Genomic DNA, 16,555 nt, shown 5'->3' with positions numbered 1-16,555 from the left:
AAATAGTAAAATTCCAATAATGCAACACCATTTCTGAAGTGGTCCATTGCACAGAATATAAGTCAATGTGTTTATAAATATTCGCAGCTAAAAGACGTTCCGTAAAAAAAAGTATTTCTATACTTCGACATTATTTTATACAAGTACCTTTAACTAAGTATATAAATATATAAACATAGATGCCCTTAAAGAAACTGATAAAGGAGGAAACAGAATATGATTAGACATTCGAAAAGTTAACAACAATGAAAATAGAAAAAACCGTTGACTGTGGATTTTTATCAAGTGAAGTCAAGTACTAAGTTATGTCACGTATTTATTTTAATGACCACTGTATGTATGGAAGTAATTTGAAATTTTCCCAACATTTCAGCACCCTGGCTCGTCCAACATTGCGAAATGTGATAAACGTCTACAAGCAGTATCTGGATTTTCAGCAAACTTTGGTAACATGAAAGTTCAAACCGTGATTTAAATAGAAATACTGTTAAGGAGAAGTTTCAGTTAGTTAATTAAAAAACTAAGAGTTATACAACTTTGTACGTCTCATTAATAGCAAGTAAGATTATTTATTTATTTTGTAAAAAAAAAGAAGGAAAAAAAAAAAAAATAGGAAAGAAAATAAAACAAATCTGCGTATCATTTTTGAACTTTTGAATTCCAGAAACGTCCTATGACTAAGCATATTTACTGTTAAGATAGAGAGTACGAGTTAACATATGTTTTCACCATTCATATAAATAAGCAGATTGTAACCTTGGATGATTGTCTGTTGAAAAAGATAAGACCATTTCATTTTCAGGAATAGCCGTTGTAACAAGGTCTAGTGCTGCTCTGTGGACGGACGGTAGACATTTTAGACAAGCTGAGAAGGAGAATGATTGTGACTGGGAGATTTTTAGAAAAGGTATGCCAAAGCAGATTTCAGTTAAGTTGAAGTAACCATATAGACCGTTTCGTTCAGTTATGAATCGAGTGCACTGTAGTGGTATAAATGATACAACGTTATAATGTTCAGAAAACAGATAAATAAGTTGTATGTTAATTGTATGTTTATTGTAATAAAAACCGTTCTTTACCAGAGAGAAAATTTGGAAAATAACGTGAAGTTTTATATCTATTACAAGATAAAACCAAAATTAACCTAAATATTTGATTTATACTTTGTTTTCTCTCCTTCCATTATCATTGGATGAGCATCCTACAAAGATCATTGTATAGTGAATAAGTCTTCCGGTATGAAATACGATTTGAAACTGTTGGTTACAATGTGAGAAGTGAGAATCCTGTCATCTTACTATCGTTACTCTTATCTGTTTAATAATACGAGGAACTTAATTTAAGCTTCTTCACTATTTGTTTCATTTTTGGACTTTTCCCAGCTGATTTGTTTTTGATTTTTGAGGTCTTTAGCTCAATTCGTCCTTTATGAACTGTATACAGTTGCTATGATCAAATGCTCTAAAGTTTATTATATTTATTTACATAATATGTTTTGGAAATTTTTGGGTCATTTTATGTATATTTTGGCTCTATGAAAAGACATCTGTCTTATGTTGAAGACCATGATATGTTGGCCTCTAGATGTTTTTTGTTGTTATGCTTATTTGCATGAAAGGGTTATATATACTGAACTGTTCTGAATTATTTTATGCTTAAAAAAACAATAAATTACAAAATTCGTCGGTGTTTTAACAGAAAATATCCATAACTCTCTTCAAAAAGAAAATAGAATTTAGTTTTGTCTTCATTTTGGTAAAAAATAATGCACAAGAAGAATACACAGGAATTTCCAAAAAACAACCACCAACATTCGACTCATACTAAAACATAGACCCACAAACAAATACAAACACCAACGAACAATCATGGCCAAGATACCAGAACCGAGGCGCTGAGGGTTGTTTGTCGGAGATATTATAGTCAAAGTTTCGAAACACCATACCACAGTAAAAATACAAGCAAGGATAAGATACATTTGCCAAACACCAAATAGAATATGTAAAAACTATCCATTGAAATTATACACGAAAGGCAATTTTCAACCGTAAATAAAATTCGTTGTGATTTCATGGCGTCTTTGATAACATGCATTTCAGTTTGAGATCACATCCTGCAATATGTTTCACAATATCTATATGATGTGTTAATATAGTCATGAAATGTAATAAAAAAAAAGCCACTGGACATTAACCAAACGGCAATCAACCAATCAGTGTTGATATACAGTTAAGTTTACCAAAAAGGGTCAACATACTTCCATTTTATTATTGTATAAAGGTGGACCAGAGGTTGTTACAGTCACAGATTGGATCATACAGAAGTTACAGACTATAGAAGGAGAGACAAATGTAGGCTCTGCTCCAAGTTACATGAATGCAGGTAAAATATAAAGGAATACTATTTTAATTGTTTCCATCATCAGTTATGTCAATGATGCAAAATAGCTTTTGAGAAATCCCAACTTGCGGGAACAAAAGCTGCTTGTTCATGATAATATAGTAATATTGTCTTGAAAATAAAATTGTAAAAGATTTTTATTTTGGAAGACGCAAATAATGAGAGATATTTCACTGTGCATTTTAATTGGAAGTTCATTCATATATAATGACTATAATCACATATATATTATTGTCAAAACATACAATAAAATTAACAGTGGCAAAACCATATACGCGTTCCGACGTTAAATGTCTCTTTGAAAGCCCAATAGTATAGCTAAACCGGAAAAAGAAATCAGAGTTATCCTAGTATAACTGATTTAATTACAGACACAAACAGTACAAAATTTACATACGTTAAGAAAAAAGTTTACAAACGTTATAGGAAATTATAAGATGTTTCACATCCAAGGTTTGCTATTAAATACACATTTTCAATGCTCAACAATTAATGTTTATGAGCGTGCACGAATAAAATAAGCAGACTGTCAGTGAACTATTGTAGTTTGGTGGAGAAACTTCGATACAGTTTTATCCTCATTTAAGATCAGACTGTTGCCCATTGATAATGATTTAGTCGACCAAATCTGGACAGATTCAAGATCAGTTCGTCCCTCTAAAGACCTCAATGCTCTTGATATAAAGTATGCTGGTATGTATTGCATATTTCGGTTAGTTAGTATAAACCACGTAACATAGAGTGACTTTAAGTTATTGAGTTGCCTATTTTGTTATAAAGTCTGTCAACTGAGGAATTGCTATGCATACCTTGCACGATAAGTTGTTGATGCATACACTTTTTGGACACATATTATAACATTTTGGTGTAGCTGTTACAGTTTTTTTGTTAGAGAAATATTAGTACAGACTGAAACATGTGTTCTTATGGGAAATTAAAGTTGAAAGCTCATGTAATATGCAGCTTGATAGTTTGGAGCTTGGCAAAAGTCGACCAATTGGGTTTTATAAAAAATACTTCACACAAGCGGTTAGCACCTGTCGTAGGATACCTAGAAGGACTACTAATCAACATTAAGTAATACTTGTAGAAATTGAAATCGCTTAGTTTGAAATACACTCCTAAGCCAAGAACAGTTCAGTATAATTAAGATCACTTTTAGTTGGTAGACTAGAATATAATGCAGTTCGTTTAGTTAAATATCATAATCAATTACACGAACTTCATTGTATTGTAGTGAATCTAGTCTACCTGTTCGATGAGATGTTCGGCGTATATTTAGTAATCAACACATGGAGAGAATTAACGGGAATGATTAAGAATTTTCAGGAACCCCGTTCATAAATGTCGTGCTGAATTTCTTATTGAATTACCATCTAGAAGTTTGGTGTTGTTGGGATGTTTTAGTCAGTATTATTCATGCGATACCAATTCAATTCGATGCTAATATAAACTCGATGCTAATTTAAAGTTGATGATAATTTAAACTCGATACTAATCTAGACTCGATGCTAATTTAAACTCGATGTTAATGTAAACTCGATACTAATCAAGACTCGATGCTAATTCAAACTCGATGTGAATGTAAAAAAGACACCCTGAACATAGCTGTCACAATCTGTTTGAAAGATAGAAATCTGAAGATTTAAAAATAGGAATTTCCCAAGGTTATTGCAATGGAATTTTATATTGCAATGGAATTATATAAAACTGCAAAAGGGGATTATCTACTGTTTAATCCACGTACATACATTAAAACTGCATTATGACATTTTATTGGTATTATAATCTTTGATTTATTTTTCTATGAAGTGTATAAAATACTTAAATTTTGATACTAATGAGATCATATGACGAATAAGATCAAAATAAAACTTGCATTGATATTTTATGTAGGTCGTACATGGCAGGAGAAAATAAAGGATGTTCGCAAGGAAATGACAATAAAGAATGTAGACGTCTTAGTAGTAACTGGCGTTGATGAAATAGCATGCAAGTATATACAGTAATGTGTTCAACAATCACTTTTACAGTAAAAAATAGACAGTATTTGTTTCATTACTAAACTACGGTTGTTGTCTCTTTGACACATTCCCTGTTTCCATTAACAACTCTAACTGATTAAATATATTGAATTTATATTTTATCCAGTCATTTAATTTTGCAAAACTGACAAAAATCCTCGTACCTAAAAACAATCACCAAAAAATTAAAAAAAAACCATTAGCAAAAACACCATAAACATGTCTTATCTTTGCACTTGATGCAATGCTTCTTTGATTATTCATTTTATTTATAACGGTTTATGCAAAATGTCCTAATCAACTTTCGATATTTGCTTTTCATGTTTTTCTATAATTGCATTATTTCAAACTCGATTGAAGGGTAAGACTAAATACGTAAATGTCATAGAAATATAATATCGTAATTCGAACACTTATAGGTTAAAGCGTGCATTGTTTTTTTCTCTCCGATTTATAATATTTAATATTCCATAGTTCAGTATGTTATCATTGTTAAAAACAAATTTTTCAACTCTTTCAATGGAAAACCCAATAAAAAAATAATAAATTGGGTACAAGTCGATGCAAGGAATTTCCTTTTCTTGCCCCAAAATATACTTGTTGACTCAAAGAATGTTATGTTATGCAGAATGCTAGGCAATCAAATCAAATAAAAAATTAAATAACAAAAATACAAAAACAAGATTGGTTTTTATACGACCGCAACAAATTTTTATTTTTATATTGGTATGACGTTGGCGTCGTCGTCGTCGTCGTCGTCGTCGTCGTCGTCCGAAGACACATTGGTTTTTGCACAATAACTTTAGTTTAAGTGAATGGATCTCTATGAAATTTTACCATAAGGTTCAATACCACAAAAGGAAGGTTATGATTGATTTTGGGGGTTATGGTACCAACAGTTAAGTATTAGGGGCCAAAAAGGGGCCAAAAATAAGCCAAAAAATACCGAACTCCAAGGCAAATTCAAAACGGAAAGTCCCTTATCAAATGGCAAAATCAAAAGATCAAACACATCATACGAATGGAAAACAACTGTCATATACCTGACTTGGTACAGGCATTTCCTTATGTAGAAAATGGTGGATTAAGGTAGCACAATACAAAAGCAACTTAATTTTATGAAAATTTCATTTTCAGCTGTTTTTGTTACTTCTTAATATTCCAAAACCACAGAAGAAAAATTCATTTACATATCTTGAACTGTTAATGAGTTTTGATGATAATTAGTTTTATAAACAAAGGCAGTGTCTGACTGATACAAGATAAGAACATGTGGGCAGTACTTTGTGGTTATTCAATAGAATCATTTGAAAGCTTTATGACCACTGACCAGCAATACAAATAACAGTCACGAATAAGAGGTGGATTAGGGATTAATGGAAAAATGAAGATAATGAATTCCAAATAAAACTACATTTCATTAATTTCATTAATGGAGCTGCCAGGAGAAAAAAAACAAAGTAACAATTTGGAGATATAGAGGGAATCAAAATATAAATGTACAGAAATTAAACAAATGTAATTGTATAACAATTAATGTACTGGAATTTCTTGGAGGAGAATGTTTAGATGTGAATTCTTTTTAAAAGAAATACAAATTAAATATTTCATTTTCAAACTGCAAAATTGAACAAAATCTACTTTGTGTAAAACACCATATTGTCCTTGTATACAATTACAATTTTAAAAATCCCCCATAAGGATCCCCTAAACTGACCAACTGATCATTTTGTGTACACATGCATAACTTACTTTTTGTAACAATCAAAAAACAAAATATATTATGTTATGTACTAAATGAATAAAATCCATATTGAAAAAAGTAAATGCAATGTGTAACTAAACTTCTGATATCATTAGTAGTAAAGGTTTATCATGGTGGGCGGCGTTTTGACCATATCAGTAGCAACTGACTTACAACAAGGTCAATAACGAAATAACATCTCCCGCCAGATCTGGTTTTTGATGCATAGGGTGTGCATTTTCTCTATATATTTAGAATTGCTGAAATTGAATACTTTCTTACTGGTCAAAACCTAATTGATTTATGATTAAAGGCCAATCCTGAAATATCCCAATGGTACATGTGTGAATTATATTGAAGTTAATGGGGTACAAGTAGGAAAATCCTTATTTATTCAATTGTGACACATTCATTTTTGTCATGAAAATGTAGTTTTAAATGAATTTAACTCCTAGATGGGTGCCCCTATATGTCTGATTTTCACACATGTTGTTCCTTGACCAGTTATCTTCAAAAGCGTGTCTCAGATTTCCAAAAACATCAATAGAACAAATTTTATACCCAATTAAATTTAGTGATCTCTTATGAATTTAGGTTGCAAACTTCCCTGAAGGTTTATGAGAGAATGAAATACAATAGGAAAAAATTAAGACATTCTTTTGGAGGTCAAACTGTGTTATACAAGAATCTATAAAATATTTTTGGATGCTATGAATAACAAAGAAGCTATTTTCATTCAAGTGTGGACATCTCAATATAGCAACTAATTACATAATAATTAATTATGTAATAATTATGTCAAATTGACGTTTTCACCATTTGAAAGATTAATCTTTCTTCTTTCTTTTGGTACCTCATTTATAAAATTTAAAGCTGGATGAAAGAAACTACATCAGTTTAAAGTTGTCTGATTGGGGGTGAAAAAATCTTTGTACTGTGCTACTTTAAACCGGGTTTTATAGCTAGCTAAACCTCTCACTTGTATGACAGTCGCATAGAATTCAAATAAATTAGAATCTCATAGAGTATGAATAAAACAAAATGTTTGAAATACGTCAATAAGCAACCCCATACAAAAAAATCCATAAGACATTTCAGATGAACTGCATTGCATCCGTTGTAATATGCTGTGTTTGGTGCAGAGGACAGGCTTTTAAAAGAACATCGATTGAAAAGTGACAGTAAAGGACAGTTATGTGAAAAAGTCCATGATTATCTGTTTCTAAGATATTGCAATTTATTTCCGTACTTTTTATCCTTTGTTTATTTTTTTCGACGCAATTTTTCAGTTGATGAATTGCATCATTTTTCAGGGCTCTTTAATGTACGAGGAAAGGACTTTGCGAATAAACCCTACTTTTATTCCTTTGCTGCTGTAGATAAAGAATCTGTCAGGTGAATTTTACTGTATGTTGGTTTAACGTTTTTTTAATATTTCTTTTGCAGCTTTTTAAAAAAAAATCATTTAAGATATTGCAATAAATTCATTATCTCAAATTTTACAGATACTCTTTCAAGTATACTTTGAAAAAGTACTGGTAAATGGCCACGATAAAATTATGTTGGAAATAACTATCAACAGACAGAGATTAAATATTAGAAAATGTCCAAAATTAATCAAAGCCAATTTAAATACTCATTTCAAATCTGAGCAATTCTGTATAAGGCAACGTGTTTTAAAACAGATCTCGAATGACTTCTTTAGTTTTATAAATGTCTTGAAGTCTCATTTCAATTTTGTCAGACATTGATCTAATTTGATAAGTAAGGAGTTAGAAACTATTTAAAGCCTCCAGATATCCATATAGACTAGTTATACCAGTATCAATGGACGCAATATAAAGGTTAACCAGAATTGTAAATTCCATTACTCAAGCAAGTACATCTGTTTTATGCAATGCCTTTACTTAAGAGTCCGTTGCATTTATACATTATCACTATAAAATAATAGTTTCTACTTTTAATATTGTTCTAATATAAGTTATCGTCTTTATGTGTTTTACAGCTTATACATCATTGACAGCAAATCTAAGCTCAATAAAGTCCCAACAGACCTAGAAACAAAACAAAAATTGAAAGATCATTTGAAAACAGGTGCAGACGGCAAATGTACAGGAGAATGCGTACAGGTACTAAAAAAGTAATTTAAAACAGGTTTAAATACAAAAAATAATTATTTCATACAAGTTACTTATGTTAAAAATCACAGATCAATTATTAAATTATTTGAATATCTATGATTCATTTATAAAAAAGTTTGCATCTAAGATTTTCTCATTTATTAAATACTTGTTATAATAAAAAAAATAATTTGAAACCCATTAAAATATGAAAACTAATAATTCCAAACAGGTTTCTTATATTAAAATCACATATTCATTATAACATTATTTGAGTATCTATGATGCAGTTATTAAAAGTATGCTTCAAGGATTTTTTAACTTATTAATTTGAAATATCTCGGTGTTTTAGGCATGTAATTTGTTTGATTTTCTAAACAAGTGTGTGAGAGAATCGAGAGATATCAGTGTTTTAGTGAGATAATCGAGAGCTTTCAGTGTTTTATTGAGAGAAACGAGAGATATCAGTGTTTTAGGAATAACAGTTTTTTGTTCTAAACAAGAGAAAGAGAGAGAGAGATAGGTACACGTTTATTCGCATATAAAAAATGTCTGCTTAATTTTTATTTCTATTGAGTCTGTTATTTAGTCGTTGATGATTTGTAACTATTATTATAGGTAATGGAATATGATCATAGACAGTTTGTCTTTAACATTGCTTCATTAGCGGAGAAGTCAACAGGAAGAATCTGGCTGTCCTATGATTGTAATTATAAACTGTACTCTGTAATTCCAAAAGTAAGTCCTTGAGAAAAATGTGATTGTTTGTTGAATAATTATTAGTTCTGTAATGTCAAGTGGCAACATACTGTGAAAAAATAAAAACAATCTGTTTATAGAGAGGATGGAATTGAAAAGTTGAATTATCAGTGCAATTATGTTATGTAAGAAAGTACATTTCAACAGGTGATCAGCAATCAGCGATATCTTTTTTTAAACATATCAGTTTGTACTTTTCATTCCCAGTCAGACTAGTATAATTTAGATCTACCTTTATATTTATACCGAAAACAAAGGTAACACATTCTTTTACCTAACGACGAAAACTCTTCCTGTATCATTGTTCTATAAGTCGATGCAAATATACTTTGATTCCTATAAGTGTGTACTATTCAGACTAAAGATTAACAAAGATATCAACAAATTTCCAACCAAGATTTGTAATAACAAAGATTCAGCATGGAATCATCTCCTTCTTTATGACTGAATGCACGCCAAATTTTAAATAAGTTTTGTTTAGTTCCTGAACAAAATATTCGTTTTCTTGCTGAAAGAATATTTCTTTACTTAAGACACCTTTAACATTGTGGCTCATTTAATACCTCAGAAATAATAAATATAAAACATGTCTTTGATACTGAAATTGTTTCGCATTACTACTACTTGGTCTATAACTTTGCTAATGTACTGTTACTCATAAGCGTACTATCTTCCAAAAATACATTTTTTTAGAAATGACATGAATATAATGATATAGTTTGATTTTAAATTTTCAATGAACTGATTATGTTTTTGTACTTGAATACTGTTCTAACTAGTTGATATGGTTATAATTATCTGTTTACAAAACTTTGAAATTTTCGAAATACTAAGGATTTTCTACTCTAGGAATTAATTACTTCGGCTATATTTGAAAAAAACCTTCAGAAATTTTGGGTTCTCTACGCTCTTCAACTTAGTACTTTATTTGGCCTTTTAGCTTTTTTGATCGAGCGTCACTGATGGGTCTTATCTAGACGAAATGCGCGTCTGACGTACTCAATTTTAATCCTGATGTTTTTGATGAGTTTATTCACTCGGGCAAATTGATATAGACATTTTTTGTCGGTCTGGTATTATTTGATTTGATGCTGCTGAAAGATATATGTTTGGCTTGTTTAACCTTTACTCGATAAATGATGTTCAAAAAACTTGTCATACGTGCTGTAATCAGTGTTATAAATGCGTTCATACACAGTATTTGGAGGAAAAGAAAAGATCTTTTGTTTAAACAAATAAGAAGATACAAAATTGGCAATACAAAGTCATGAGACGAAGAAGATCTTACAAAAAACAGCATGTCCTAAATGAATTTAAAGGCATGCAAATAGGTCCACATTGTTAAACAGAAAACAAATGATTGAACAACTCGAACCTCATCAGAAACTTGAAGTATAAGGAAAACATGGTACAGTAGTGGCACCTGTCGAGTTCCCCAGTGGAATTCCTGTAAAAATTGTGTTTGATAATACGCAAGAAAGGATGCATAAATAGAGGATAGAAATTGCGATAAATTGAACAAATCCGTGGTCATTTGTGACACATATATTCTGTATTGGTCAACCAAGTTATAATGGCGTGCGTTCGTTATAGCAATGTAGTTTTCTTTGTTTCAATGGAAAACTAATTAGACACAGACAAATCAAAAGCATTTACTGATCGAAAGAGACAAACCGTTTCTAAAGGTACTGACCAAGGGTTGTTTCTTTGGCGTTATTGATAAGCCAATAACATCGATAGTAGTGTGTGTGTTAGCAATTACATTCACCAAGAGCTTAAATCCATGCGAATAAAGATCCAAATGTTTGTCCTTGTTTTTTTTACTAGAAAGAGACTTTGTTAGAGAGTTTTTAAATGAGGGTTTGCAAGAAAATAAACTAAACTGTCTGAAATGTATTTCATATTCACATTTGAGCCACTGAACAAATCGACTTGGTGTCATTTGCGTTATTTTAACACTATAAGTTATTAGGTTGAAATTGTGTTTAAACCTGTGAAATACAGTACTTAGTCTTTTATATATTTTTATATACTTTTATATATACCGACACAGTGTTAAACCAAGTGAATCAATCAAGAATTAACTAATCAATCTATCAACCAATTAATCAATAAAATTATAATTTTAAAGACCCCTAAATCATTAAAAAGTGGCTATACCTTTTATGTATTTATAAGACGATATTATTTTGTGTCGTTTGACAAATCATTCGCAAATATGTGTCTTATTGGACACTTTTTGGCTTATAAGTTTTGGTTAGCCGATAGAGCCTCATATCGGCAGACACCTATTTGAATTTAAATTATTCTTTGTATATTAAAGTATAACAATTTGTTGTTAGCTATTTTTTATAATTCATCATAACTAATTTGAAATTGTGTATTTTTAGTTAGACCTTAAAACTGTTGTGTTATCCATTATTTTTTAGGGAAAAGTGTACCAAGCGATTCCTCCAACATTATTTTTAAAAGCAAAAAAGAATTTTATTGAAAGGAATGGAATGAGAAATTCAAATGTAAGTGGACAATGATTACAAATTAGAACTTAATATATGAATATATGGGGTTGTTTGGTATTTACACAAGTCTGTGTCGTTGAATTCTTTCTTGCAAGATCATGCCAGTTTAAACGGTTAAAATTCAGTAATATGGGATGATCAGGTACCCACCAAACAACTTAGAAAACAATGTGAAAAAAATCTGATATGTCCGTTATTTACTCTTGAGGTTTAACTAATTTTAAATATATCTCCGGGAAGGAAAACAGTTTATTTATGAGTCCCATTCCCATTTCAATAAACAGCAATCCTCCCCGTTTCCAGTAGTATTTAAAGTTTATAAGTCCCTAATCAACTTAAAAACATGGAAAACTGCTTCTAACATACAAATTGACTTCTACATCGACATGAAAAGAATTGAAAATTTACTTTGTGTAGACCATCACACTTCGGTGTAGCAATCAACAAGATAGCGTCACAATGCCACCATCGAACTTCAGTGGGATGAAAAACGCACTTCAGCGTTAAACCATCGCACCTCAGCAGACCATTGCGGTTCGGAGTACCATCGCGGTTCGGAGTACCATCGCGGTTCAGAGTCCTACATATATACCACCGCATTTTTGCGCCTGTCCCAAGTCAGGAGCCTCTAGCCTTTGTTAGTCTTGTATTATTTTTAATTTTAGTTTCTTGTGTACAATTTGGAGTTTAGTATGGCGTTCATTATCACTGAACTAGTATATATATTTGTTTAGGGGCCAGCTGAAGGACGCCTCCGGGTGCGGGAATTTCTCGCTGCATTGAAGACCTGTTGGTGGCCTTCTGCTGTTGTCTGTTCTGTGGTCGGGTTGTTGTCTCTTTGACACATTCCCCATTTCCATTCTCAATTTTATCATGGTAATAACAAGTAAACCAGTTAAAAATTGAACTCTGAAATAACTTCTTATTGGTGGTATATCAGTACGTAACACTAATTTACTGATGTTCAAATTGCACCAAAAAAATTATCAAAGTAACATACATCTCCTACTATGCATGCACCGCCCGCATGATAATCCATGCCCATAAAAATATCCACAATCGGGAATAGGACACAACCGGCCAAATCACAGATTAGAAGACTATTCTAATATCTGGGATCTAAGACTGCGAAAACATGTCACTAGTAATTTGAGACACAGATATATCGTATAGGTCAACCACTTCGTGATGATGACCGTAAAACTTATGTTGTTTCGATTTCATTCGTTCTTCCTCATATCTCTTTTGGGGCAGTGTTTAGGAAAGGAGCACACCCCTGCTAATGAAGTTCGTAAGATGTGAACATGCACGAGCATAACGTGTCAATTGAGATATGTAAAAACCATAAGATGGAGCAGACGGTATGTTACTCGTTAAAAAGTGAATGTTGGCAATACGAAAGTTTAAATCATAACGTTTGTAATATATTCTAATTTGAAGTCGTCCATCTTTGTCAAAGGAAAAGATCAAGAGATGAAATAGAACTTTTTCTGTTGGTAATATTCTTAATTTCAAAGTGACATTAAATATCTTTGCAACATTTTCTTTCTGTTTTGAACAAACCAGTAGGGTTGCAATGTTAACACAATGTTGACTGCTGTACACCAATTTTTGACATTTTTACCCATTATGTCTATTTATTTTCCTCACACATTGTTGTCAATATAATGGAATACTATATGAGTTTTATACAAGTGAGAGGTTTAGCTAGCTATAAAACAAGGTTTAATCCACCATGTTCTACATAAGGCAATGCCTGTACCAAGTCAGGAGTATGACCGTTGTTTTCCATTCGTTTGATGTGTTTGAGCTTTTGATTTTCCCATTTGATAAGGGACTTTCCGTTTTGAATTTTCCTTGGAGTTCGGTATTTTTTATATTTTACTTTTCGCATAATTGATACCCTTTAGAATACCGACTATCTATTAAAAAAACAATCACCAAAGTCAACAAATATAATGACGACAAAGAAGTCAAGGATTTTGTTTATATCAGCTTCAGTGTATTATTTGTTTTTGAAACAGTGTGGTTCTTCACAAAGTACGATTTTTTTCTTTAAAACAAGATATTTGTATCTACGATTCCCACTTTTGTAGAAAAAGCTCTGTTCAATGAAACGATGTATTTGATCTTACAAGTGATCATAGGGAATAGTAGTTTAAAGCGTAAAGAAATATAGTTTTGATATTACTGCTTAACTGTAAAGAATGGGATTGAAGATATTTTAGAATCCATACCGGTGGTAGAATATACCTCATCACAAAATATATGAAGTCCATCTTTTACTGTGGATACTATATAGAAAATGTAACTTTTTATTTTTCAGCTCTTGGATTCGTTGGTAATAATTGAATTTTTTGCAAGACTTGAAAAAGAGGTAAAATTACGTAATATAAGATTAAACTTGTGGTAATGATTTGTGCAATCAGTTTTCAAGTAATAAATCTGAAATAATATGTGATAGAAACGTTAATCTGCAAACTCACAAAGGACATATAAATGCGCTTCATTTAATATTAAAGTAATTCAATCAGGCAGACGAATACACACTTAAACTTGATATTTAATCATAGATGATTTCACAAAAAAGCAATGCAGCTAATGCACTACAGAATTGGCAAAATGATTTAATTCAGAGCATCATCAAGAAAATCCGATATCTTTGCCGTTCTTTTAGGTATTGTTATATATAAGTCAAATCCTTTAAATCCTTGTTTACAGTAGTATAATCAGTATAAAAACAACCACTTGTATGTATATATCTAAGCAAATTACATGTCTCATCAATACGTTCTATTTTTTTTATTATACAACTTTCCTAGGAGTTATGCCCCTTTGAATTTAGAATTTCAGTCCCTCCCCATAATCGATCTCTCCTACTTGCTAGGGCCCGAATTCCTAACACGCTAAAATCTGTTCACGATTTTGATTGGTTCACTGAAAAAGAGTTGACCAATCAGCAATCAGCTCTATTTTTTTGAGATAGGTAAATCTCGAGCTAATTCCGAATGATTGATTGACGATATTTCATTGTCTATGCATTCAGGTGTTAATGTAGTAATCGCAGATCAGATTATAACGACTGAATTATTCGGGTTAGTCTAAATTTTACTACTGCAACAGTTTGTCATCACAAATGCTCTGAAACCACACAACAGAATTTCATGAAACTTTGTGGATATTAAGGACATACCATGTAGATGTGCATATCGACAGGAAATTATGATTCATTTGTTTTCTAGGAGTTATGCTGTGCCCCTTTGAATTTAGAATTTTTTGCCTAAATATACTACTGCAACAGTTTGTCATCGCAACTCCTCTGAAACTACACAACAGAATTTATGAAACTTTGTAAATGATAAAGACATAATATGTAGATTTGCATATCAACAAGAAATGTGGGGGTGTGGGCCATGTGAGCTAGCTCACAAAGATTCTTTAATTTGTATGAAAAATTATCCAGTAGACAAAGCGGTTTGAACATATAACAGACATTGTATACTAATAAAAAAATTAAGGATCACATCTGTTTACTATAACGCTTTTATATGTTCAGTTCATTGATGATTACCTTTCAGCCAATTGTAACGAAGTTTTGCAGAATGTTTATCTGTATCCATTTGGACAATCGATTTTTAAAATTTCAACATTTACATTTTACTCAAAATCTTCATGTTTACAATTTAATTGAATATTTTAACCTACGGATATTAGTATCAATCACGGATTGAGATAAAATAACTTCATTGCAATCAGCATATAAGAAAATGCCATAGCATCAACATCATACTAATAGTAAGCGACAGTATATGACTTAATACAGAAAGCAGATACATCATACACATAACACATGACAGATTAAGAAATCAAATGTGACCGAAGTTTGCAATTTTCAAACAATAAACAACACAGTTTGATACCAAAGATTTTGAACTATAAGTGATCTTAATTTTGACATATTAGGCCAGGAACAAAACCTTGTGGCAAAAGTCTTAAACGCAAATGTCTATGTATAGCTATAAGCTGCACAGATAATAACAAAATGATATTCATTTCAATGGAGGTTTTATTGCATCAATGAAATTTCTGTTGTGTTAACATATAAAACAACTTAAACAAATAAAAGAGAGATGCCACTGCTTTATTTCCTTGTACTGATAATTGTTTTCTATTTTCTATTTTAATGGATCAGTTTTCCTATATAAATATAAAAGTTTACAACATTAAGCTAATATTGGTCGTAATGCCAACTATGTTCTACTGCTTGTCATCCATTACGGAATAAAACTATTTCAGTTTTATTTCTGTTCATCTCAATGTTACATTTTGAACAATGTATATACAGTTAATCAAAAAGCATCTGTGGTGATGCTGCATTTTTACCGTATAAAAGTGTATCATCTGCAAAAAAAGCAATTAAATTAAAACGCAATTTATTGTCGCTGTCGTTTATTTCAAGCTTCTAAACAATATGTCGTTTATAAAAAAAAGAAATTAGAGACGGTTAAAAAAGTTCACCTTATTTAACTCCATTGACATTTTCAAATGATTCAGATTATACTACAAGTTTCATACGGAGGCGCACTGTCGTATAATATGTTTTATCATATTTATCTCTTTGTTGGTAATTCCAGAATTGTAAAGCTTGTGCCACAGTATTCTTCTGCCTGCATTATCAAAATCTTTTCAAACGTTATCAAATGTACAGAAGAGTATTTCATTTTATTGTAAAGTATGGGAAAAAATTTCATGTAACACAAAAAAATGGAATCAATGGTTGAAATATGCGGTCGAAATCCAAATTGATTTAATAATTTCGCGTGTTTAAAATAGAAATGAAAAGTTTTGAAAATTTACTTACAAGTATGATGCGCCAATTGTTGTAAAGATTTGATATGTCATCTTTTCTCTGCACGGCTATAACGATACCATCAATCAAATTTTAAGGATAAAACCCATTATCGAACCAAAATTTAAACATTTCAGAAG

At 31.1% G+C, this 16,555-nt stretch overlaps 1 protein-coding gene across 1 annotated transcript in view; it reads left to right on the top strand.

Moving 5' to 3' along the window:
* Positions 1-16,555, top strand: part of LOC127725584 (xaa-Pro aminopeptidase ApepP-like) — a 38,580-nt gene that overhangs the window by 4,204 nt on the left and 17,821 nt on the right. The window contains exons 4-13 of the mRNA XM_052232656.1: positions 374-446; positions 803-907; positions 2,281-2,382; positions 2,947-3,093; positions 4,297-4,392; positions 7,482-7,563; positions 8,174-8,297; positions 8,907-9,026; positions 11,477-11,563; positions 13,893-13,943. Coding sequence (XP_052088616.1) covers positions 374-446; positions 803-907; positions 2,281-2,382; positions 2,947-3,093; positions 4,297-4,392; positions 7,482-7,563; positions 8,174-8,297; positions 8,907-9,026; positions 11,477-11,563; positions 13,893-13,943 — 987 coding nt within the window. The remainder of the gene's footprint in view (positions 1-373; positions 447-802; positions 908-2,280; positions 2,383-2,946; positions 3,094-4,296; positions 4,393-7,481; positions 7,564-8,173; positions 8,298-8,906; positions 9,027-11,476; positions 11,564-13,892; positions 13,944-16,555) is intronic.

Source organism: Mytilus californianus, unplaced genomic scaffold (assembly GCF_021869535.1).
Source record: "Mytilus californianus isolate M0D057914Y unplaced genomic scaffold, xbMytCali1.0.p SCAF_15, whole genome shotgun sequence".
NCBI classification, from domain to species: Eukaryota; Metazoa; Mollusca; class Bivalvia; order Mytilida; family Mytilidae; genus Mytilus; species Mytilus californianus.
This window is presented reverse-complemented; position numbering and strand designations above follow the sequence as displayed.